Source organism: Saccopteryx leptura, chromosome 5 (assembly GCF_036850995.1).
Source record: "Saccopteryx leptura isolate mSacLep1 chromosome 5, mSacLep1_pri_phased_curated, whole genome shotgun sequence".
Lineage (NCBI taxonomy): Eukaryota > Metazoa > Chordata > Mammalia > Chiroptera > Emballonuridae > Saccopteryx > Saccopteryx leptura.
This window is the reverse complement of record NC_089507.1, coordinates 181,467,094-181,491,283: the sequence shown is the minus strand read 5'-3', so window position 1 is coordinate 181,491,283 and position 24,190 is coordinate 181,467,094. Positions and strand designations below refer to the sequence as shown.

Sequence of the window (24,190 nt, the reverse complement as noted above, 5' to 3'; positions counted from 1 at the left end):
TGGGCCACGCCCTCCACCCCCCCAACACAGCTGATGACTCAGGGCCCCCAGGCAGGGCCTGACCTCCTCAAACTCAGCCGTGAGCTTCTGCCGCTGTGTCTGCTCGTCCTCCAGGATGGCTTCTGTCCGCTCCAGCTGCGTCCTCAGCTGCGGGGAAACACCACACATACTCTGGGAACCTGGTGCAGCATGATCTTGGGGACCCACGGCATCTAGGCAGGCTGAGACCTGAGGGCTCCGCCTTCTGGCTGATTCTAGTGCTCCTGCCTTTCCCTGCCTCTGCCACCAGCCAGCCAACCAGGTCATCTTCAAAGCTCTTCTGGGGGAGATGTGCCTCTGCCTCAGGGTACAGAAGCTGATGTGGCTGAAGGGACCTACTGGTAGGACCCCTGCTGACCTCAGGCGCCTTTACTGAGGCCCACAGGATGAGGCAGCCCAGGGCCCCTGGGGAAGGCCCGCCCCACAGGAGCTGCCCTCCACGCAAAGCCTTGTTAAACACCCACCTCCTTGCAAAGGCTTTCAGAGGGTGTTCTCCCAAGAGCAGACACCCTGCTGGTGATGCCCCAGGGATAGCAGGGACCAGTCTCTCATCGCAGACCTGGCAGCCTCTTCCCCCTCTTCCAGTCCCTCCCGCACACACACGTTGTTAGGATCGAGCCTCCAGCGCCTGCCCTCTGGGATACCTGCCCTTTCACCTGCTCTGAGCCTAGGCGAGCCCTGCCTGGGTATCCAGGCAGAGTGGGGTGGGGAGGGTGGGCAGTGGAGGCTACAAGGAGTGGGTGTTTAGCCAGAAATGAGGGCCGCCATCCCTGCACTCCGGCTGGGATGGAGGGGGTCTGGGGGTGGTTAGTGACAGACATCTGAGGACCAGCTCACCGCCCTAACCTTGACAGGGTCCTGCTCTGCTGGGAGGGCCCCTGGGGGGGCAGCCGGAGACCCAGCTACATCACCATCCTCTACGTGGCTCTTCATCTCACTCAACTGCTGCCTGACCTGAAACAGGGAGGGGTGTTTGTGCAAATACCCAGCCAGATGCACACTCACCTTGCACACACACAGATCCCCTTAGGAGAACCGCAGATACTTCTGACAGCCACATCCCCTACAAGGGGCCTGGCTTGGTACCTGTGACCTGTGTCAGAGTCCCAGTGCAGGTTCACTGGGCAGTCCCTTGGACTAGGCCAATGCCATGACCCCTCACCTATGCCAAACCTAGTACCAGGGGCCAATAAGGGGCCTGGGCTGGCCTGACCCATGTGTTTTGCTCCAAGACCAGTTGGCACAAAACCCTCCCTGGAAGTGAAGTGACCCTGACAGACTCAGCACCCACAAAGCCAAGGAACCCAGAAGGGAGTGAGAAGCCGGTGACAGGCTCAGCATGGCCGACACTGCCCGTCTTCTGGGTTCCGTCTAGACGTGGTCCATTGCTCAGAGCCCTTTACAGGGTCTGCAAGATTACAAGGTGACACCCTTGCCTAATAAGGCCCCCAAGCCCCCAGACTACTGAGCCTCAAAAGTGAAGAGGCCGGAGCGTCACCCCAGAAACTCGGAAGTCCCCGTCAGGGACGTGGGTGGTCTCAGGTACCCCAAGTGAGTGGGCCTGCTCCCTACTTCCTTCCCTCCCTCTCAACAGCCCCTAAGGGTAAACACCAAACTGCCCAGGCCATTGACAAGGACATGGGCCCCCAGCCTGTGCAGTGCCCCGAGGCCTGTCACCCAAACCGTGATTTAGGGGTAGCCCCTGGGCTCAGGCGGTGACTTGGTCTAGGGGGCACCTTCTCTCTGGTGCGACAGTGCCAGACAAGGCCCCGGGGTCAGGAGTGTGTGCGCCACGGAGGGGCTGCTTGAGGCTCCGCAGAGGCTGCTGTGGGAAGGCAGCCCATGCAGGGGCCTCCGATCCCTCACGGAAATCCAGACACATCTAGATGTCTTCAAAATCTCCCACTTTCTAATATTAACTAGCTTAAAACTGTAAGAAAGACCACAAAGAACAAACAGAACACGCCTGTGGCCATGCAGGCCGCTGCCTGGGCTGGTGGGGCTCCGCCTCTGTGCGGCCTGCTGACCCTGCGAGGAGCAGGGGCTGTGATCAGACACCAGCACTGACGCCCGGGAGCACCGAGGCCAGCTGCACAGCAGGGAGCTCCGCAAGTCTGGCGCTGCTGCTGCCCTCCGGTCTGCAGGGCGACGCAACGAGTCTCAGCCCCAGTGCCCAGTCCCACAGAGAACAAGGCCTGTGCTGAGAGCCACAAGCAGGCCGCAGCCAAGGCCAGAGAAGCCCCCGGGGACACTGGGCTCACAGGGGTCAGACTTCCCCGAGCTCCTAGCACTGTGGCCTGGGACCCGTCTGCACACCGCGGTACTTCTGACGGGGTGCACAAGCACGACTAGCAATGAACCTCACACACACCGCCCCGTGTCCTGTGCCCTGGCCCCACCCTGCTCACTCACCAGGGCCAGCTCGTTGCTCTGTTTCTGGGCTTCGCTCTTGGCTGCCTCCAGCTGAGATTGAGATGCTAATAAAAGTTGCCTCAACTAGAGGAGGAAACAGACCCAGCGGATGGGGAAGGACAGAGAAGAGAAAACCGGCCACTGTGAGTGAGCACCGACATGCAGCTCACACCCCCCACACCCACTCTTGGGGGGCAGAGCCAGTGCAGGGCCTCCCGGCTCCGGTGGGGGAAGGACAGAGAAGAGAAAACCGGCCACTGTGAGTGAGCACCGACATGCAGCTCACCCCCCCACACCCACTCTTGGGGGGCAGAGCCAGTGCAGGGCCTCCCGGCTCCGGTGGGGGAAGGACAGAGAAGAGAAAACCGGCCACTGTGAGTGAGCACCGACATGCAGCTCACCCCCCCACACCCACTCTTGGGGGGCAGAGCCAGTGCAGGGCCTCCCCGGCTCCGGTGGCCCCGTCTCTTTTTTTAAGACTTGGGAAGGGGGCTGGCTTCCCTGTAGTCGTGTCAGGGGCCTTTGCAAATGCTGATGAATTGTCTCGCAAGTAAAGGCCAAAAGTCTGAGATCAAAGCAGGACTGGAGTGCCAGGTTAGTGCTTTCTGCTTCTGAAGCAGAAAACAGTATCAGATTTAAATCCATTTTCACCAGAACTAGTGTCACCAAGCCAGGTGAATTCTCTTGCTGAGCAGCTGGCCTGGTTTCACCCCGGCCCTGTCTGCTGGCCCAAGGCCTAGAGCCAAGCGGGAGAACTGGGAGTGCTGCTGAGGAGAGCCCTCTGGGGGCCGGACCAATGGGGGACTCACCCCCGCCACCTCCGTGGCATAGTTCTGGCACTCAGCGTTGGCGGCTGCCATGTGCTTCTCCAGCTCCGCCTCCAGGTGTGCAGTGTGCTCCCGCACCTGGACACGGACACACACACGCACGTCAGAGGCCTAACGTCAGCAGGCGGGCGACACGTGTGGCCGGCCCTGGGATAAGGCCGGCTATGGAGCCACCTAAGGCCAGGCAGACACGAGTCCAAGGCCACAGAAGCCCTTCCTAAGAGCCCCCCGGCTCCAGCACTCCTGGTCCGTGTTCTCAGATCTCAGCAGTCGGGGACAGGGAGCCTTCAGGTCTACTCACTGGGTACATATCAGGGCCATCGTTGTCTTCTTTTTTATTTATTTTTAATGTTTTATTTATTGATTTTTTTTAAAGAGAAGGGAGAGAGCAGGAGAGACAGGAACATTTGTTCCTGTATGTGCCCTGACCGGGGATCAAACCAGCAACCTCTGCACTCCAGGTCTATGCTCTAACCAGCCAAGCTATCCGGCCAGGGCAGGGCCACAGTCTTTAAGGCCAGGGCTGACACTGTCTGCAGAGGGCAGTGGGGCACCTCCCACACCTCCCACGACTCCGAAGGCCACTGTGGAAGCCACCGTTTACCAGGAGCAGACATTCTGCACACAGCCCACGCTGTCTCAGACTACTAGGCTGCAAAGGGCTCTAACTTAGGAAAAGCAGGCCTGACAAGATCCCGTAGCCACTCTTAAGACATGTGGCCCACAAGGAGAACCGCCTCTGTAATAACTTTCTCTTGTTAAGAGGAAAGCAGCCCTCTGACAGACCCCCCAACGTACCTGATCTGAACTTTCAAGTTCTCCTTTTAGCTTCTCTACCATCTCTTCCAGATGTTTCACCGTGACCAATGACTACAAAGCAAGGGAAGGCCCCGGGTCAAATGCAGGCCCTCTCTCTCAGGAACTTACGGTGCCCACCCACTCCGAGTGTGATCCAACAGCCTCTTCCTGGAGGCGAGTGGGGATGTCTCCTGGGGGTTGAGGACTTAGCTGTCATTCTGCACTCCTGTCTCCCAAATGACTCCAAAGGCTTTCCCCCTGGATTTTATGGAATTCTGACCCAGCTGTCTTTCTTGAGTAAGTCATGTTTAAATTCTTAGGGAAGGCGGACCCCCGGAGCAGGGCCTCTGTCATCGGACCCGGTGAGGGTCAGAGGGCCGTGCCGTACCTTCTGGAGCTCTTCCTCTGTGCTCCTGACCTTGGCCTTCCACACCTGCTCCTCCTCCTCCACACTCTTCTGCAGGTTTCTGAGCATGCCCTCCTGGGGGGACAGGCACTGAGACAGAGCCCTCTCCGTGGAGACCCCACCCCACATGAACACACAGCTGACTCTTCCTGTCCCTTCAGTCCCTGTGATGACCGCCTGACTGCCGGTGTGACCCTGCTCTGATTCTGTGAGTCAGCATCACATGGAGAGCAAGGTGGGCCACATCCTGCAGTGGGGCCCCTGGCCAGTGTGTGAACAAAGGCTGCAGGCCACCCATGGGAGTGAGGCCTGTGACTCAAAGGAGGCCACGTGAACTCTCATCTCTGTGGAGTTCGCCTCCAGTGCCCACTCTAGTGGCCCAGGACGAGGAGCACAGGATGGACCCGACATTGCTCCTGGGGTCACAGAGACCAAGACCTCAGGATGTCAGCCAAATGCTCACATCTTCCCAGACTGTTCCTTGCTATGACCAAGTCTCCACCCCAAGAACAGCCCCAAACCTTCTCTTCTGCTGTCTCCACAGCTTAGTGGCATGAAGGCCTGAGCACCTTACTCATCCCTTCTACCTTAAGCCAACAAAACAGGGCCCAGCCTGGGGCGGTGACTTGCCCCAAATCCCACAGAGCCTACATCTGTACCCACGGCTCTTTTCAGAAGGGCCGGCGGCTTTTCCACCCCCCAACCTGCCTCCTGCCCTATAGGCCTGGAATGCACCTCCTCTCGGGAGCCCTCCCGGCAGACGCCCAGCCCAAAGCCTAGCCAGAGGCCCACCGCATGCCTTACCGTCTCCGCCAGGATGGTGCGGTACTGGTCACACTCGGCCTGCAGGGCACCTTGCGTCTCCTCGGCTTCCCTCAGCTTAGAGGTCAGGTCCTGAGGGCAGAGGGCAGAACAAAGGTCAGCTTAGCCAAGCGCCAAGGTTTCTCTGGGGCCTGATGAAACCAACACCTCCCTCCAGGGAGACGGAACCGAGCGGCAGCTCCGCGAGGGATGTTACGCCACGCTCACCGAGGGGGGCTCTGCGTTCCCTGGCAGCTGCTTCAGCAGTTCCGGGCCTCTCTCTTTGAGTTCCTGGAGCCACTCGCTGTAATTCTGAAACAAAAATGTGCAAAGGGGGCTCAGTGACATCACTGATGAGCAGCAGGGTCCCAGGTACGGCCCCCCATACCTGGTGGGCTGCAGTGGAGAGTGCTGGGAGCAGGGCCAGCAGGGCCTCCTTGGTCTGGGCCTCCGTCAGGCTGAGCTGCTTTTCCGATTCTTCCTGTGGGAAAGGGGGTTCAGACGTGGAGGCTTAGGGCAACCCCTGGGGAATGTTCCTGGTGATGCCAGGGTCTCCACCCCAGGAAGGGGAGGGACAAGGGTCAACGGAGAAGGTGAGTGGCTTTGTGGGGCTGACTGGGAGGAAAGGGGATATTTAGCCTCAGCGGCCAGTTCTCTAAGAAAGGGAGACAGCAGGCTGGCCGGGGCGGCAGGCATGGGTCAACCAACACTTCCAGGCAGATGCTCAGGCTTAGTTCTGATTTCCAGGGGCTGGTGGAGGAGTGGGGGGTGGGGAGTATGTCTGAACATTATGGGGAGGAGTCTAAGCTGTGTGGGAGCCAAGGAGGAGACAAAGGGTGAACCTCCCAATTGCCACCAGAGCTGGGAGCTAGTGCCGGCCAGGGGTGGCCCCAGGGGGGCGAGACACCTAGCACCCTGGAGGGGGTGGGAATCAGTGCTGCTTCCTCACAGCAGAAACCAAATTAGGCGCCAACCCTTGGACACAGTCACGTCTCCTGTGGCCATGCCGTGTGGGCCAGCGGCTCCCAGGTCCTCCTTGAGGTTCCCAGTCAAAGCATGAAGAACCAAAGGAGCTACAGAAAGCTAAGCCTAGGACAGCAGTGTCCCCGGAGACAGAGAACACTTCCCTTCTCTCCACACCCTGGGGGAGAGGGTGGGGGGCCACAGGCTAAGTGTCTTCTCTAACTCCCTGTCCCCAGCAGGCTGAACCTACTGCCGGCTCTGCTCAGTCTCAGCGTGGCCTGAGCCCCAGGGGCAGCATAAGGAACTCTGGCTGGGTTAGAGCTGTTGGCTGGTATTTTGGAATGTGTATTTGGAAGACAGGTGACAGAGACACCCAGCCTGTCCATAGCACCCACATGGTCTGGGCTCAAGTCTTAGAAGCAGGCCCTGTGTGGCCCACCAGATCCCCAGACTGCCTGCAGCCCGCCATGGACTGCCGACCTCATGACCACCATCCGGCCCCGCCATGGGGGTCCAAGGCAGAGCCAGTGGACCGGAAGCCAGCTCCTATCTGGCTGCGTGACCACAAGCGAGTCGGCTGACACCTCTGGTCACACATTCTGCATTTACCTCAGCAATGTCAAAGAGGCGCCAGGTCACCTCTGGGGAGTCTAAGCACAGATACCACAAGGGACCGAGGCCAGCCCTCGACCTCCCACCTCAAATCAGGGCCTGGTTTTATACGAATGACCCTTGGGCCCCTGCTGGTACTGCACAGGCCCTACTAACTGCACAGACACTCCTGCGCACTGAGGCTGGGTGGGGAGCTGGCCACCTGGGGCCGGCCATCAGGATGGAAATGTGAGGTGCAGTGAGGCGTCCACCCGCTGCTGCAGGCCGTGCCCCGCCCCAGAGTCTTGGGGGTTCCCAGCCCACGGCGCCAGAAGCGATGTGGGGACCCAGACACTGAGACGCCTGCCCTCGCCCCAACCTGGGCTGCACGGAGCACAGGAGCAGCGCTGACTTAAGCTCCTGAGTGCTGCTACCGAGCTCCTTCCCTCTGACTCACCATAGGAGCAATCGCAGAACCTACTGGACCATGACCCCAGATGGCCTGGGACGGCAGCAGGACCAGACAAATACCAGGGTTTGCAAGGCAGCCCGTGTGGAGTGCACTCATCAGCAGTGCAGCCATGGGGGCACACAACCCCATGGCCTCTGCCTCTGCCTCTGCCCGCTGATGGCAAAGGGCCCAGGTGAGAAAAGCAATCAAGGATACATTTCTCCTTGTCATCGTGGGAGAGATGGAGGGAGGGCGGCAGGGGAAGCTGCAGGAGCTGTGCGCCGTGTGCCGGCTCGCAGACGGACCCTGCGTGGACTTCGGAGGCACTCCAGGGCCGAGGCTGCGCTGCAGGCAGGCTGAGTTCTGTGTTCTGCTAACCACACAGATGCTGCTGCCGAGCCTGCCCTCGCAGGGAGTCTAAGGATGGGACTCTGACCTTGGCCTGGGTCAGGGAGCGCAGCTTCTCCTCGAAGGCTCTCTCGGAGGAAGCCAGTGCCTCCATCGCTTTCCAGTTCTTCTCTCGGAGGTCCTGGGGAGATGTGGACAAGTCAGCAGCCAGCACACCCCCATGCACTGCCTGAGGGTCTCAGCAGGGCAGAACCTCCCGACACGCTCTGGACCCCACAGGGGGCCTGCAAAGGGACAAAGTGCCCTTCTTTAGGGCAACACTAGCATAGGCCGAGGGGCTGCAGCCCACCATGGGGCTGAGCACGTTTCCAGGGATACTACTCTGGAGAAGGGGTCAGCCAAGCTCCTAAAGAGAAGAGGCTCCTGTCACTAAACAAGCACAAAACCCTTGGCTGGCTGTGACCGAGCCAGGCACAGGGGTCTAGGTGGGGCCTCTCTGGCTAGACAGTACTACCGGGAAGCCCAGGCTCTGGGGGGGGGGGGCGGCCTGGTGGGAAGATACAGCCAAGGCTCCTTTGCACCCCCCCACACACAGAAGAGAAGGACTTCCACACCCCCTCTTCCTGATGCTAGCCTCTCCACTCCAAGGTGACTGACCACGTGACCCAGCAAGGCAGACTGGCACATTATATCCCTCGTGGGGGCTCCATGCTTGGACACGTGAACCAGGCTGACCTAATGGGAGTCTGCCCTGGGACTCTGGAAGGCACCCAGGGGCAGAGAGACCCCCCAGAGGCAGCTTTCAGCAGTGATAGCACAATGGGACGTGAAGAGCAGGTAGGCCCCTTCCTGACCAGTCTGGGCCAGCCTCCCCTCCCCCACCATGCACACGCATGCCACTACGTGTACACTCTAGCCCTCCACCTCCATGCACACACAGGCCCAGTACTCACGTTGTTCTTCACCTTCTGCTGTTCAGCCGCCTCCTTGAGCTCGGTGGCCTCCTTTTCCAGACACGACACCTGGGACTCCAGCTCCTTGAGGCTGAAGAGAGAGAGTGCGGTCACTGCCAGGTTCTGAGGGTACACAGCCCCCACAGTCTTGTTTCAAGAGGGGACCTTTCCTGGGCCAGGGTGCCCTCCCCGCACCCCTGCCTGCCTTGCAGGGCACACCAGCTTTCAGAGAGACCCAAAAGTCCTCTCTCCTCTTACTCATCATGAGTGCCCAGGAGCCAGGGTGCAGATCCCAGAGGCCACCAGAGTCCCACCAGTGACAATGGCCACTGGGACTGGAATGGTCAGAGCAGCCACAGTGGCCAGAGCAGGGGTGGGCTCTGCAGCAGGGTTTTCAAGAAGCTTTCTCCTCTAGTGGACTAAGCCCACTGCCTGGTTGCACGACTCTTGATCAACCTGGTCCCGCTCTGCCCCACAGAACCTGTCAGCTGGCCCTTCTCAGAGGACACCCGAGCTACAGACTCCTGTGAGGCCACCTCCTGCCCACCCAGCTCACTGGGAATGGCGGCCCATCCTTTGTCTAAAAAAACCTAACTCTGCTGAGACCCGAAGGCTCCGCCCTCCGTCTGTACCCCATCCCTGAGGAAGCAGTCCTGAGATGTCCCCCAAACGCCGCAGGGTTGGCTAGATGCTGGCCCAGCCTTCCCACGCTTCCCTCCAGATGCAGTGGCCCAGTGGGCTTCCTCCACTCCCACCAACCAGAAGTGGAAGGCTGACCCTGGAACTGGACTAGCTGTTCTGAGGACAGCCTCCAAATGGACACTTGCATTTGTCACCTTCTGCATTAAGATTGAGGACCAGGAAGCCCCAGGGACACGTGCAATCTCAAGTCCAGAAGTGACCACGCCAACCTAAATCAGCACAGCCAGAGCCACTCAGCAAGTGGGCGAGAAGCCCTTCTGAGGACGGTCCTGCCAGGGTGGGCTGCTACTGCCACCAGATGGGGACATGTGCATTGCATTTTTTACATGAACCATCATCAAAAACTTTTTGATAACGAACACTCTCACGCATGTGAGGCATAAACATGACGACAATTCAGTGTGGGCTGGGCACACTGCTTGTCCTCACCACCCTAGCCGGGAAAGGACACCGCTAAGTACCACCTCACATTTTTATTCTAAATACAGTTTGCAGCCAGTTGTTCACTTCTTGGATACTGGTTTCAGGCCCACAGAACCTTGACCCCACCCTCACAACTCCCGTGGGACCCCACACAGCGGCTCCCTCCAGTCCTGCATTATGTAACAGCCTGCCTCCAGCTAGCCACTCCCGGACGGCACCCCGAAAAGCAAAGCCCCGAAGAGGAAGATTAGGCAGGCCCCTGGCAAGGACGTGTTGATAACCACCCCTTGGCAGCCGCTGCCCTGGTTCTAGGACATCTGGGGCTGGATCTCTCATTTCTACCCAGAGCAGAATGGCCTGGCAAAGATGCAACTTTCAGATAAATTGAGAAGAAAACAAAAAAAAACAATTTCTGCCAAACACATCTGCATGATGCAAAAATCTGGAACAAACCCTGTTTGTACCATGACTAAAGCACTCCAGGAATGTGCTGTGTGGCCGGAATCTGACCTTAAAGTACAAGTGCAAAACCTAAGCAAACACAACTTCTCTGTTCCAACAAGGAACACAAGAAACAGTTTCCCCAGCTTTTCTGGAAAAAAACATACTGGGAAAGAAAGGAAAGGGTTTGGTCCAGGGTTCTGCTAGGCATTTTGGGCTCTCTGGGCTTCCCTTTCCCGTCCCCACCACCCTGGAGCCTGGGGCCAGGGAACATGGGCCATGGACTAGGGAGGCACAGGAGAGATGACTCCTGCCACAGCCGCCAGAACCCGGGACACCCTCCACGATTCTGCCTCACACAGGGGCTCTGCGGGACCCCTGGCTACAGCCACCAGGAACACCTTCCACGATTCTGCCCCACACAGGGGCTCTGCGGGACCCCTGGCCACAGCCGCCAGAACCTGGGACACCCTCCACGATTCTGCCCCACACGGGGGCTCTGCAGACCCCTGGCCACAGCCACCAGAACCCGGGACACCCTCCACGATTCTGCCCCACAAAGGGGCTCTGCAGACCCCTGGCCACAGCCACCAGAACCCGGGACACCCTCCACGATTCTGCCCCACACGGGGGCTCTGCAGACCCCTGGCCACAGCCGCCAGAACCCGGGACACCCTCCACGATTCTGCCCCACACAGGGGCTCTGCGGACCCCTGGCCACAGCCACCAGAACCAGGAACACCCTCCACGATTCTGCCCCACACAGGGGCTCTGCAGACCCCTGGCCACAGCCACCAGAACCCGGGACACCCTCCACGATTCTGCCCCACACAGGGGCTCTGCAGACCCCTGGCCACGATTCTGCCCCACACAGGGGCTCTGCAGACCCCTGGCCACAGCCGCCAGAACCCGGGACACCCTCCACGATTCTGCCCCACACGGGGGCTCTGCAGACCCCTGGCCACGATGCTGCCCCACACAGGGGCTCTGCAGACCCCTGGCCACAGCCATCAGAACCAGGAACACCCTCCACGATTCTGCCCCACACGGGGGCTCTGCGGACCCCTGGCCACAATTCTGCCCCACACAGGGGCTCTGCAGACCCCTGGCCACAGCCATCAGAACCAGGAACACCCTCCACGATTCTGCCCCACACGGGGGCTCTGCAGACCCCTGGCCACAATTCTGCCCCACACAGGGGCTCTGCGGACCCCTGGCCACAGCCATCAGAACCAGGAACACCCTCCACGATTCTGCCCCACACGGGGGCTCTGCAGACCCCTGGCCACAATTCTGCCCCACACAGGGGCTCTGTGGACTCCTGGCCACAGCTGCCAGAACCAGGGACACCCTGCACAATTCTCCGCCACATGGTGGCCCTGTGGATTTATGGCCACAGCAGTCAGAACCCACCTCCCGAACCCATGGGCATCTGCTGAGAGCTGCACACCCCAGATGGGACAGTCCCAAGGACTCCAGCCCCCTGGCCTGGGCCCCCCCTCAGCTGTCAGCCCTGGCCTAACAACAGCACCCAGTCCCCGAGCACCACCTGTGCTGGGTCACCATGAAGGGAAGCCAGGTCTGCAGCAGTGAAGTATCCTCACAGACAACTCTCCAACTTGGTCAGCTCTGAACTGACATCCCAAATCTGTGCAAAAGCCTGGGCCACATCCTAGGTTCTCCAGTCGAGGTGTGAACCCCTTTTTCCTATCTGACTTATGACTTCAGTCTCTAAAGTCTCTCTTCTGTACACAGAGAGAGCTAGCCGTCCAACCAGCTAGCTGTCCCCATCACGACATGCATGGATGGCAAGAGGTGCCCCTGCTGAGGCACCGGACGCTCCACAGGTGAGTCTTGCTACTCAAGAGAAGGCAAAGACCTATTGGCAAGGCTGCCTTTTGTCCGGACCAGGTCTAACCCTGTCCGTCAAGTCACTGGAGGAAAGGAGGAAAGGCAGGGCTGCTGAAGGGCCCATGCCAGGGGAGCCGTGTGCCCTGCTGAAGGCCCGATTCTAGGGTCCTGGGCCACATGTGGTGAGGCTGCAGCCCTCCAGTTCCACTCACCGTGTCTGCTGCTGGTCAGTCTCAGCCTGGCCAGCCTGCAAAGAGAGACAGAAATGTCCTTAGTCACCATTAGACTCATCTCACTTGGCAACTCATTGGGGCAGGGGGTGTTTGCTCTCATCCCTCTGCACAGGAGGTCAGGGCTCAATGGACTCCCTCCCTCCTGCCTGCCCTGAGGAGGAGGTGCCAGCTGACCTGGGCGTCCTGGGTGTCCTGGGCCTGGCCTGCCTCCAGCAGGGCCTCGATGGCCCGGATTCTTTCTGTGAGCTGTGAGTTCTCCGCCCTGGACTCCTGGAGCTGCCTGTGTAGACCACTCAGCTCCTCGCACTTGCTCTTCACGTCGGCGTCGGAGGACTGCAGTTTGCTGCGCAGCTCTGCAGGAGGGGGGCAGGGTGGGTCAGGGGCGGCGGGCGCTGATGGACACCACACCTGCCTCCTTCGCTGCTTCTGTGTGCCTGGGGGTTTAAGACTTACTTCCGACGGCTGGGGCATCTTATGAGCTATTGGAGAAAGTCACAACCTGGTTTTATTCTTAATTTAAGGACCATCAGGGTACAATGCAATGCCTTCAGATCACTCATGGGAAAATGATGAAACTCTAAGATAGATTTCAGTTGCAGTTTCTAAAAATTTGTTCTCTAGGACAGTGGTCCCCAACCTTTTTTGGGCCACGGACCGGTTTAATGTCAGAAAATATTTTCATGGACCAGCCTTTAAGGTGGGACAGATAAATGCACAAAATAAAATTATGCGACCAGCGTAAAAACTGTGGTATTTTTAAATATAATTGTCGAACTTACAATATTTATTGAGCTAAGTTAAAGGAGGAACGAGCATGTCCTCATTATTCAGGCTGTATTTAAATTTGTTATTCTGACAACATTTCATGTCTGACATCAATATGTAATACGATAGGTTCAGGCTCGCTACCAATCATGACCCTATGATAATAAAAATAAACATGAATCCATTGTGTACTTGTATGCAACTTTATTAGAAGCATCCTCTTAACAATGCACCAACAACATAACGTGAGTAACATCCTCTCTGCCTCCAAACACTTTCCAGTCGCTATGGTAACGTTTAAACATGCCTTAAAAATAAGATACAACACAAAAACAAATATAAAGTGCATGAAAAAATACAACTCACCACTGTTATGAATATTGTAAGTTAAGGGTTATTTATTATAATGTTTATATAGAATGAGAGATAGTAGCCTATCTCTCAACAACGATAACGCTAAATCAGTGGGAGCCCTGAGCTTGTTTCTCTGCAACAAGATGGTCCCATCTAGGGGTAATGGGAGACAATGACACCCGAAGTGTGTTGCTTATGTCCAGTCTATTCCGGAATTTTGTTTTGGTTGCTGTCACTGCAGAAAATCCCGCTTCACACAAATAGGATGTCAGAAATGGCAACAGGGTTTTTAGTGCTTTTGTGGCGATCTCGGGGTATTCTGCCATGACTTTAATCCAGAACATGGCAGAGTTGTAGTCTCGAATATATTTTTAAGGCCGCAGACATTTGCGATCTCCAGTAGTTGATCCTCTTCTTGCATAGACACGCTGGATTCATCTGGTTTGTTGACAAATGGATCACAGATCCATTCCTTGGCAATTCATGGGTCTTTTGTGGTTGGGAAGTAGCGTTCAATCTCTTTTAAAAGCAAATACAGGTGATCGTGCACCAGCTGGGACAATGAAGGCTTGGGCTCAGTCTCTTCCAAAATTCCTGCGAATGTTTGAAACATGTCAAATATACCCGTTCATGCCTGACCTGTGGTGGCGCAGTGGATAAAGCATCAACCTGGAAATGCTGAGGTCGCCGGTTCGAAACCCTGGGCTTGCCTGGTCAAGGCACATATGGGAGTTGACGCTTCCAGCTCCGCCCCCCCTTCTCTCTCTGTCTCTCCTTCTCCTCTCTAAAAAAATGAATAAATAAATACATAAACTTCAAATATACCCATTCACGCGTAGTCCCCACAAATCCAGTTTGGCTTTAAATGCAGCTACTTTATCTGCCAACTTGAAGACAGCTGTCATTTTCTCCTGAAGTGACCGATTGAGTTCACTGAGGAGGTTAAATATAAATGTCGCACAAGTAAGCGAATTTTGTGACCCATTCCTCATCACTGAAATGTGCTGCTAGCAGTGACTTTTTTTCTGAGAGAAATCTCTGCAGTGGCTCTCATAATTCAAACACTCTGGCCAGAGACCTCCCTCGGGATAACCATCTTATTTCTGTGTATAAGAGAAGGTGTCTGTGCTCCGCGTTCATTTCCTCACAAAGCTGCTCGAACAGGCACGAGTGAAGGGCTTGTGTTTTGATGTGGTTAATAACTTTAACAACATCATTCAATATGCTGTTAAGTTCCGGTGGTATATTTCAGCTAGCCAGCATTTCCCTGTGAATGACACAATGTGTAGACTTGCATTCAGGTGCAACCTCCTTAATCTGAGTAGTTAAACCAGACACTTCCGGTCAAGGCAGCAGCTCTGTCTGTGCATATGCTGACACAAAAAGACCATTTCAGTTTTCCTGATATATAGTCATCCAGCGATTTAAATAGTTCTGTGGCTGTGGTTTTGGTTGGCAATGATAGTACACATAACACATCTTCATGCACATCCTCTTGATAAAGATAACGCACGTAAACAAGTAGCATTGCCTTGTTGTCAATATCTGTAGATTCGCAACCTGGAGAGCGTACCACGGTGATTTATTAATCCTTTTCAACAATTGTGATTCAATGTCCTCTGCTATTTCCTCAACACGTCGTGTGACAGTGGTAGCCGAAAGAGGCATCTGTGCTATCTTTTTAACCGCAGCCTCTCCTAGAAGTTCACAACAAATGTCTTTAGTGGCTGGAAGGATCAATTCTTCACCAATGGTGAATGGCTTCTTAGCCTTAGCCAATACGATTAGCCACCAAGTATGATGCTCTCAGTGCACTCGCCTTTATTGATGTAGTGGCCACCAGTAATTGTTTCTGTCCTTCTTGTTCATGCTTTTTTCTTTCGAAATACTCAGAAGGCTTGTCTTTTAAAGTAGGGTGCTTGGTCTCCAAGTGGCGAAGCAGTTTTGAAGGCTTCATTGCCTCATTACCTAGCCGATCGCCGTATATTATGCAGAGTGGCCTTGGTGCGCGAGAATCACCAGTTGCGATAAATCCATACTTCAAGTAGGACTCCTGGTATTGTCTGTTAAATGAAGCCTTCTTTTTCTTCGAGGTCGTAGGTTCTTCTTCTGTCTCCTCACTGGCCCTTTTCCACTTCGCAAAAAACTTTCGATAGAATTTTGTTTTTCACTCATTTTGCTAGTTTATGGGTTTAATTTCAGTGGCAACATATCACGTGACCAAGACAAGCGTCAAGAGTGGATCTTAGATGTAACAGAGGGAATCTGGTCATTTTTTAAAAATAAAACATCGTTCAGACTTAAATATAAATATATAAAACGGAAATAATGTAAGTTATTTATTCTTTCTCTGTGGACCGGTACTAAATGGCCCACAGACCAGTACCGGTCTGTGGCCTGGGGGTTGCGGACCACTGTTCTAGGATACTAGCTCGTATTAGCTGAGACCAAGGGCAGGGGTCTTTTTGGGGTTGTTCTTTTTCGATGACCTAAGATAAATCTCATTGGTTCTAAATGTCATCCACGTGTCTATGACTCTGCAAAGTCCCAAAGCTCTGGTCTCATCCACAAACCAGGCTCGGCTGCCTGACACTCCAACTGAAGCTCTGCTTAGGGAGCTCAACTCCAGCCTCCGAACCTCCCCCAACTGCTCGCTTTCCTGTGCCCCCGCCTCTCGCCCATCTTCCAGGCCTGTGAATTCTACACCACTGTCCACCAAGTCCCTCCCTCCCTCCCAGCACACCTGTCTGGGTCCAGCCCTATTGCCTTTGACCCAAGTGACTGCAGGAACTGGACCCCTGGGCCACTCCTGCTCCTCCGTCCACTCTCCACCCAGCACGAGAGCATCCAAAGTGCAAATGGGATCATGCCGTTCCCCCGCCCCAAACTCTGAGGACTCCCCTCACTGAACACAGCGCCAGACTCCTCACAGGGAGGCTCACCCACTGGGCACCACTCTGGCTACCTGCCTTCTTGCTTTAGTCACTCACTGACCTTTTATTTCTTGTACAGGACAAGTTCAAGTTCATTCCCATTTGCAGTGGTCCTTTGCTGACCATTCTGTTCCTTCCTTCCCATCATCCAGACCTCAGCTTAAACAACACTCCCACCCCTCGCGAAAGCCCACTCTAATACCATACCTGGCCCATTAGAGCAGGGGTCAGCAAACCAAGCCTACGGACCACCCTTGGTTTTGTAAATAAAGCTTTATGGAAACACAGTCAAGCCTGTCTGTTTATATACTGTCTGAGGCTGCTTCTGGACTATGGCAGCATAGCTGAACAGCTGTGACAGATGCCATCTGGCCCACAGAGCCCACAATATTTACTACCTGGCTCTTCACAGAAACGGCTCACCAGCCCGCTCTAGGTCATGTTGTCTACTGGAAGTCTGTCCAGTGCAAGACTGTCTGACCCTGTTGATGTGTGTCTATCTACCCATGTCTGTCTCCTGTTAGAACACTGCCGTTGTAACCCACTGCTTCACTCCTGGCATGTCCCAGATGCCCAGAGAAGTGCTCAGCCGATGGCGGTCACTCAGGAAATACTGGTGAGCAAGTGACCATCGAGCTGTCACTGACATTGCATGTCTTCCTTTCCCAGGGGCCCTTGGTGCCCCCGACCTCGCCCTCCTCTCCTGACTGTGAAGCAGGCCTGTGAGACAGGGGGGCCTTGGCCCACGTGCCAAGCCTGGCCTCTCGAGTTACCTGAGCCAGGAGGGCCAGACAGGTCCAGAAATCAGCCAGGAGAGCCAGCAACAGCCTCAGGACACCTGAGCTCGCCCCAGCCTGGCTCTAGGTGGGCCCCACAGCAGACAAGGCTAGAGATGCAGCACCTTCGGCCACCACCAGCCCTCAAGAGCTTGTCCCCTCTTCTTTCCCACACCCAACCCTCACAAACTCCACCAGCTCTCCCATGGGGGTGAGCCTCACCCCTGCCTCACGCACTAACACGACTGGCAGGCTCACTCTAAGGGTGCTGGCCCCGGCACAAACCCCACCGCCTGTCTGGGCCTCCACTCTCACCAGCCAGCTGCTGCTGCTGCTCCTGGGCCTTCTCTGCGTCCGCCCGGAGGCTGGCATGGCTGGTCTGCGCGCGGCCAAGCTCCCGGCTGACCTCGTCCAGGCGCTTCTGCAGGGCCTCCTCACTCTCCTTGTGAGATGCCTGGGAGCAGGAGGAAAGAGGGCTGTGAGGACACAGAACGGGACCAGACCTGAGGCCAGACCTGAGGCTGCGCGGCACGGCCTGCCACCTACCCTGGTGCCTTTTATAAAACCTGCCCGGACTTCTCAAGTCCGTTCACCTAACTAGAAGATGCCGGGGGGCTGAGCCTGCCGCAGCTCGAGAGCTAGCTGGCTCAGGGTGGAGGGCCTTCAGGTGAAGGACAGTCACAGAAAGGAAAACCACACTTCCACTTCAGCACGGCACTGAGAGCTGCTTCCTATACTTCTGCCCCAGGCTGACTGGAGATTTCCTGAGGGGCCCTCATCTGGTTCACATTCACTGAGCAAGGCACTGTAATGTGTCACCCACCCCAGCCACCCCAAGAGACAGGCACTACTGTCATGCCTCTATTAGGGACGGGGACATGAAGCTATGAACATCCACAGCAGATACCAGGCGCCTCGCTGTCAACACTGTGCCCTGGTCCCCCTCACTACCTGTGGCCGGCCACTCCCGATGACCTCAGCTGAGAACAAGCACCTGGGGCAGGAGAGGACGGGAGATGCTCAGAGGCTGGGGCTTACTGGTGAACCGCGGCCCAGCTGTGGCCCCAGGCCGCGCCCTCCCACATGACACAAGTACTGGCAACACCCTGGCACCACGGGGCTGCTTGTAGCCCCAGAAGCACCAGAACCATCCAGAAGGCTTTAAAATATGATATATTCATGGCCACGCCCAACCTAGTGGTTCTGATCTTATTGCTCAGCATGGACCTGTTTTACATAAAAATCAGCAATCACCAAATTATTCACCTCACTTCCACCTGAACAATCCAAACCGAGCTTCTTTTCTCTGTTCATTTTCCTTTTTCGTCTCTTGTATACACATAAACATCAGTCTTACAACTTGGTCCTTCTTGTCCCTTCCACAGGACAGCCCCACTGCCCCACAGGCTACACCTGCTTCAGTGACTGGGCAGAAGGGCCCAGAGACCCTGCAGATGGCAGGGTACCTCGGCAGCCAGAAGAGCTAAAGGAAAGCAGGCACGAAATCAAGGCTCCCCACACCCTGCCACCTGGGGGACCCAGAGGTCAACAGGCAGCTGAGAGGCCACACTGATGCTGTCCACGGTACTCTAGGGATGGGGCAAATTTTCTTCCTTTGGATAAAGGGCACCCCCCTGGAAAAACAAGAGCTTCCAGGCCACATCTTGAGGCTGCAGAGTGGTACACATGGTAGTAAATGTGGGAGAACAGACACAGCTCTGGGCGAGGCCTGGGGGTGAATCCTACCTCTGTGTCAACCTGGGGAAGCTGTGTAACTTCTCTGTGCCTCAAATTTCTGCACAGGTAAATTCCAGATAGCAACAGAACCTACCTGAGAATTAGCTGAGTCAATGCTTGTCAAGTTCTTAGAACAATGCTTAGCTCCTAGAAAACACCCATTGGAAGCTAACAAGCTATCACCATCAGTCACGAGGCCGAGGCGAGGGCTCCAGCTCCAGCCCCGCCGCATCTCCAGCTATCAGCCCAGGCTGTACAGGGCACTGAGGGGGCTGCTCGGACTCACCTGCAGCTGCAAGACCTGCTTCTCGAAGGCGGCCGCTTTGGCCTCCAGAGCCTTCCGCTGCTGCTCCTCTTGCCGTGCCGCCTCCGACTTCTCCACCAGCTCCTTGCTGACCTTGCCGAGCTCCTGCCGGAGCTTGGCCAACTCTGCATTTTGCCTGCAAGAGAGTCACCAGCCCCAACTGACCGACAGAAGAGGGCACGAGGCAGCTGTCGCCAGCCCTGAGAGCTGCCCCTGGCTGACTGGGACCGTGCCATGAGCCTTCCCTCTGGGCACCTGCTCTTTCCTAAGTAGTTTCCCAAGTCTTGGAGTCATTACCACAGCCCCTCCTGTCTGACAGTGCAGGACTGCCAGCCAGGTGGGGCTTCACCAGCATGGCGCATGCACCAGAGAGTGCAAAGGGCAAGATGCACACGGCACTATTCCACAGCGCCCTCCCAGATATTGGGAAATCCAGACAGAAAGGTGCAACTCTTCTCCTCACTGCCAGTCAGGGTCCAAACAAGCGCTGGGGTGCAGGCTGCTTTGCCTCGATCCCCTGCAGGCCGGGGCAGTAGCCATTGGAGTCCATGTGCCCTATTCACTAGAGGCCACCTGATGCAGGAGACTGAGGCTCTTTACAAAACAGAGCCTTCAACACTGCACAGAAGGTGGGTCTCAGGACCAGGGAGAAGTTCAGGAGGGAGAGAAGGAGACTTGATTGACAGGAAAAGAGAGGCAGCTTAACCTGTCTTTTCTAATGTGAGGAGGTCATCAGCACACCAGCCTCCTTCACCACTGCCATGGTCCAGCCAAGGGACAGAGCCAGGCAAGACGAAGGGCACAGACAAGATTGTCCACAATCCTGGGAGGCAGGAAACCTGGCTAACACCAGCTCTGTCTACTGCTGAGGGTTGGGGAGGTCCACACCTCTGACCCTGGGTTTCCTCATCTCTACCAGGGAGCCATCAAAGGCCCCTGCTTTACAGCACCAAAACTCAGACTGGAGAGCTCCCAGGAAAGGCTCTGGGAGGGGCCTGGGAACACCCATCCCTCATGAGCAAGGCTTCCACAGACTGACAGAATCAGCTGCCACCTGAGGGTGACGGGTCTCCCTGCTTTGGAGCTTCCCCAGGAAGGGGTCCACAATAGTGAGGCCACAGCAAATTCCACATGACAGGGGAAGCCAGAGCGTTTCCCATCACTGTGTTCACCTTCTACTTGTGGCTGCTGAGAAGAACCCGACACAAACCTCCAACCTGCCCACCAGCCAGGACGGAGGTGGAGATGTGTCCACACGTACACCCAGAGGAGGCCTCCAGAGAGAAGGAACCGGCCTGGAGAAGGTGGCCTCCAGAGCTCACTCTGCTCGGGGACCACCAGCAAAACAGATGAGTGGGCACTGACTTTCCTCCCTGGTCTAGATCTGGGCCAACTTTATCCCCTCAACTTCCGGCTGAGGCACCCATGGAGGGAGCCCGCACTCTGCCTCGCTCAGTTCTCTTGGTGAAAGCAGACGCTCTGGGGAGAACACAGATCCCCAGAAAGAAGGGTCTGGATGCTTCAGGCCAGGAGAAAGCAAAGAATGTGAATCAAGGAAAATGCAGGGGCTTCCTCCAGGACAGCCTATTGAGACTGCAATGCTCAGACTAGAGAATCAAAGAACACCAAAGGTGTCCTCAATACGGTGACACTCGGTTCTGCCTTCTGGAGCCAGCCTGCTTGCTGTGGACTTGTAGCACTTCTGCCCGAGGCAGCGCTGAGAGCAACAAGTCCACTCAGCAGGCTGGCGTGCCACGAGGCCGTGCTCGCCCCCAGTGCACGGAAAGCACATGTCCCTCTGCACGAGAGACCGCGTCCCTGGTGCAGTCAGGGTGCTCAGGCCCCCGGCAGGGCCCTATACCACATCACACTCTGATCTTGGACAATCCTTGTCCTTGACACTCGGCCACAGTCCAGAGTTTTTAAAATCCTCAAATCAAGGTGTTGTAAAGACAGACATGGAAAAAGTATCTGCTTGTCCAGGAAAGCAGATGCTGGCCCACCTTGACCCTAAGGGGCACTTGATGGCATGGGCATGCTGGAGCTCCCCTCTGCCTGCGGCCTGACCACGTGAGAAGACACCAGCCACGTGCTGGAAGGGTCAGCCGCTCAGAACCAGATGAGATGAAGGACCAGGACAGAGCCCCGAATGGGGATGCACAGAAGTCACAGCCAGCCCAGACCAGTGAGAAACTACAGCACACCCACTGCAGCCTTGCAAGAGGCTTGGGGGCCCTCCTCAGCTCTGGGGTTCCCCGGGCTAGGCCACTGCAGAGTCCGCCTGGGAGCACTGAGCTTACTTGCTTTCCACCTGGCTCGTGGCTTGGTTCAAGGCGTCCCTCAGGATGGAGTTCTCCTGCTGCAGACGGGCCAGCTGGGTGTTGGGGCCATTCTCCAGCTGCTCCTGAAGAGTCCGGATCTGAAAGTCATCGATGGGGTATCAGAGTGCCGCCTGGCCTTACAGAGCACTGGCTTCCAGTGAGGTTACTGAAGACCACAGCCTGCAGACAAAACCCCGAGGGCTTCGCTTCTCTACACGAGGGGGGACCCCTAAGAACAAGGGGTCTAAAAACCAAATAGCTCTAGCATCAGGAGCTTGGGGCCAAGAATGATCTTCGGACACACGTCTCCTTTCTCCTCTGTCTCCTGGCTATGGCCTCTTAGCGGCAAAGTGCTCATCAGCGCGGAGTCCCAGACAGGCTCCACACACTCTGCCTCCTAGGTCTGAGACAAAGGACTCAGCCACAGCCACGGCCTACAACTACCCCAAGGAAGCCTCGACTCAGGCGCCCTGGCCTCCGGTGGCCCATCACGAACACACGCAGGTTTGAGCAGCTGAGGCCCAGGGCTCTGGCCGGGCAGGCTGCGCAGGACAGGCCCTCCCCCGGCCGCACCCCAGAGTACGTGGTGTTGGGCGTTTTGTTTAGGTGGAACCTCAAGTGGAAAAGGCAGAGCCAGCATTAGTCCAGGATCACATGGAGGCTGAGAACTTGACCCATGGGCACTCAGGGGATGGGACACAGGTCTGGCTGCTTAGGACCAGACTGTGCTATTTAAAATGTCTGTTACATCTCCCTGGTCAGTAACATTAAACACACAAGGCAGGCTGGCAGCCACTATGTGGCCAATAAAACAGCAGGCTGGCAACCACTATACAGCTGCTTCCTCTAAGAACCAACCAGACTCCGCAGACCCCACCCTGCCTCTGCCCCCGAGGGCATCCTCTACTGCCCTTTGGAAACTGTGCCACCCTCCCTGGCCCCGACCACGCCCCACAAGCACTGCCCACCTTGCCCTGCAGCTGCTGCACCTCCTTCATGTGGTCCCGGTAGCTGGCCTGCATTCGGGCCTGCACAGCCGTGATCTCCTGCTCCCTGGCCACCAGCTGCTTTTTCACCTTGGCTTCCCCGGCTGCTGCCTTGGCCTTTTCTGTTGCCAGCTCCTAAAGAGAGCAGAGGGCAGGAGCTTATCAGATGGGACCAAAACCATCAGAACCCAGAGCATCAGCTGGGGTGGGAAGGAGCTTCAGAGCAGAGTCACAAGACCCTCCCCTCCGGAGTTCTCAGACCCACGCAGCCACTCGGACAGCAGGCAGGAGACAGCTCTGCTGGCCAGGCCCGGCCCAGGGGTAGACGCAGGCCTTGGCCACAGTGGATATGGTGGGCACCTGTGGGAGCAGAGTAAGCACAGCACGCTGTCCCTGGGCTCTCCAGGGTCACTGGCTCAGTCTTGCTGGGATTACAGCACTCCATTCACTTAGCTTAGTTCTGACATCTTGGCCTCTGTCAGGACTGACAAGGCTCCAAGTTTTGATGGCTGGGGTGGGGACACGATTAGCTGCCTGTCCCACTGTGGTTGGGGAATCAGTCTCATTCCTAGAGGGCCTGTATCAGCCACGCAGGCCTCCACCCCAGCCTGGGGAATTTCTGCTCTGGGCAGTGTCAGATACCACCATGAACACAGGATGCTCATGCCCAGGGACCCAGAGCATCAGGCAGCGGCAGAGCCCAGGGTGGGAGGGGCAGGCAGGGGAGCTGGTTGGGATCCGTGTCATCCCAGAAGGAACGGCAGAGGACGTGAGCCTGTGGAAACAGGGAATCACAGTATGAGGAAGGGTTGATGCAATCAACCTTCCGGAGAGGGGTGCGCTCCGTCCATGGGCCTCCAGCCAGAATGGCAACCACTTGGTATGGGTCCAGCTGGCCTGGGTGACTGGGACGCAAGTCTCTCATGCGATTCAAGGCCCTGTCCCTTCCGTATCCTGGGCAGTGAATCAGAGAAGCAGGGAATCCTCTCCCTCTCCAGGCCACGGCTGCCATGGAAACCCGGCCCAAAGAGCCCGAGTGTCCCTCTTGTCTGAGATGGGAGAGAACTGGATGCCAGGAAAGGGTGGGCACATCAGGATAGTCACTGGGTGCCAGGGCTGCTGTGCCTGGCCTTCTCTGGGACCACACTGGCCCCACTTTTCAAAGACAGTCCTCCTCCTGGCCCCACCAGGGTGAGCGCCAGGGGAGCATGAGGTCCAGGCTCAGGAACACTCCACTGATCACCTACAGAAACGGGAGGGTGGCCCATGGGTGCGCCACCTCTGGGACAAGCAGTGTCTCATTCAATTCTCCCAGTAAGGGGAGGACCTTGATCCTATTTAAAGCTAAGCTCACTGAGCCCTGGGGAGGAGATGTCCCAGACTGGGGAGCAGAGGTAGCCTGGAATCTGGGACAGTGTGATTCCACAAGGGTCCACAATAGTGAGAGGATCGAAACGGTACTGCACTCCTCTGGCTGGCCCGGCACCTCTAAAGAAGGACCAGGCAACTCAGTGGGAATTCGAAGCTCCACCAAGCTTCCTCTAACACACATGCCTCTGGCCACAGCACCCACAAAACTCCACACACTAGCAATGTGGGGGAGACCCTTTCTAATACAGAATCCAGGACTGGAAGAAGAAACCAAAACTCAGAGACCCTGAGTGCCCAGCCCACAGCACCACTAGCAGCAGGTGGTACAGGCACAGGTGGGTACCCACCTCTGCTGGCCACGCCTACTGAACATCCAAAAGCTGGCACTGAGCATCTGACTAGGG

At 56.6% G+C, this 24,190-nt stretch overlaps 1 protein-coding gene across 5 annotated transcripts in view; it reads right to left on the bottom strand.

The window, feature by feature from the left end:
• The window catches only part of RRBP1 (ribosome binding protein 1), a 74,212-nt gene that overhangs the window by 1,879 nt on the left and 48,143 nt on the right, over positions 1 to 24,190 (bottom strand). The window contains exons 5-21 of one of the 5 annotated variants that reach the window (XM_066387086.1): positions 22,398 to 22,550; positions 21,409 to 21,527; positions 19,091 to 19,244; positions 17,383 to 17,521; positions 12,414 to 12,592; positions 12,219 to 12,253; positions 8,590 to 8,680; positions 7,725 to 7,817; positions 5,672 to 5,764; positions 5,512 to 5,595; positions 5,287 to 5,376; positions 4,465 to 4,557; positions 4,077 to 4,148; positions 3,261 to 3,356; positions 2,452 to 2,535; positions 877 to 993; positions 64 to 147 (exon numbers count right to left, since the gene is read on the bottom strand). In XM_066387086.1, the coding sequence (XP_066243183.1) occupies positions 64 to 147; positions 877 to 993; positions 2,452 to 2,535; positions 3,261 to 3,356; positions 4,077 to 4,148; positions 4,465 to 4,557; positions 5,287 to 5,376; positions 5,512 to 5,595; positions 5,672 to 5,764; positions 7,725 to 7,817; positions 8,590 to 8,680; positions 12,219 to 12,253; positions 12,414 to 12,592; positions 17,383 to 17,521; positions 19,091 to 19,244; positions 21,409 to 21,527; positions 22,398 to 22,550 (1,776 nt within the window). The remainder of the gene's footprint in view (positions 1 to 63; positions 148 to 876; positions 994 to 2,451; positions 2,536 to 3,260; positions 3,357 to 4,076; positions 4,149 to 4,464; positions 4,558 to 5,286; positions 5,377 to 5,511; positions 5,596 to 5,671; positions 5,765 to 7,724; positions 7,818 to 8,589; positions 8,681 to 12,218; positions 12,254 to 12,413; positions 12,593 to 17,382; positions 17,522 to 19,090; positions 19,245 to 21,408; positions 21,528 to 22,397; positions 22,551 to 24,190) is intronic. The other 4 variants (XM_066387087.1, XM_066387088.1, XM_066387089.1 and 1 more) reach the window with 4 other exon arrangements.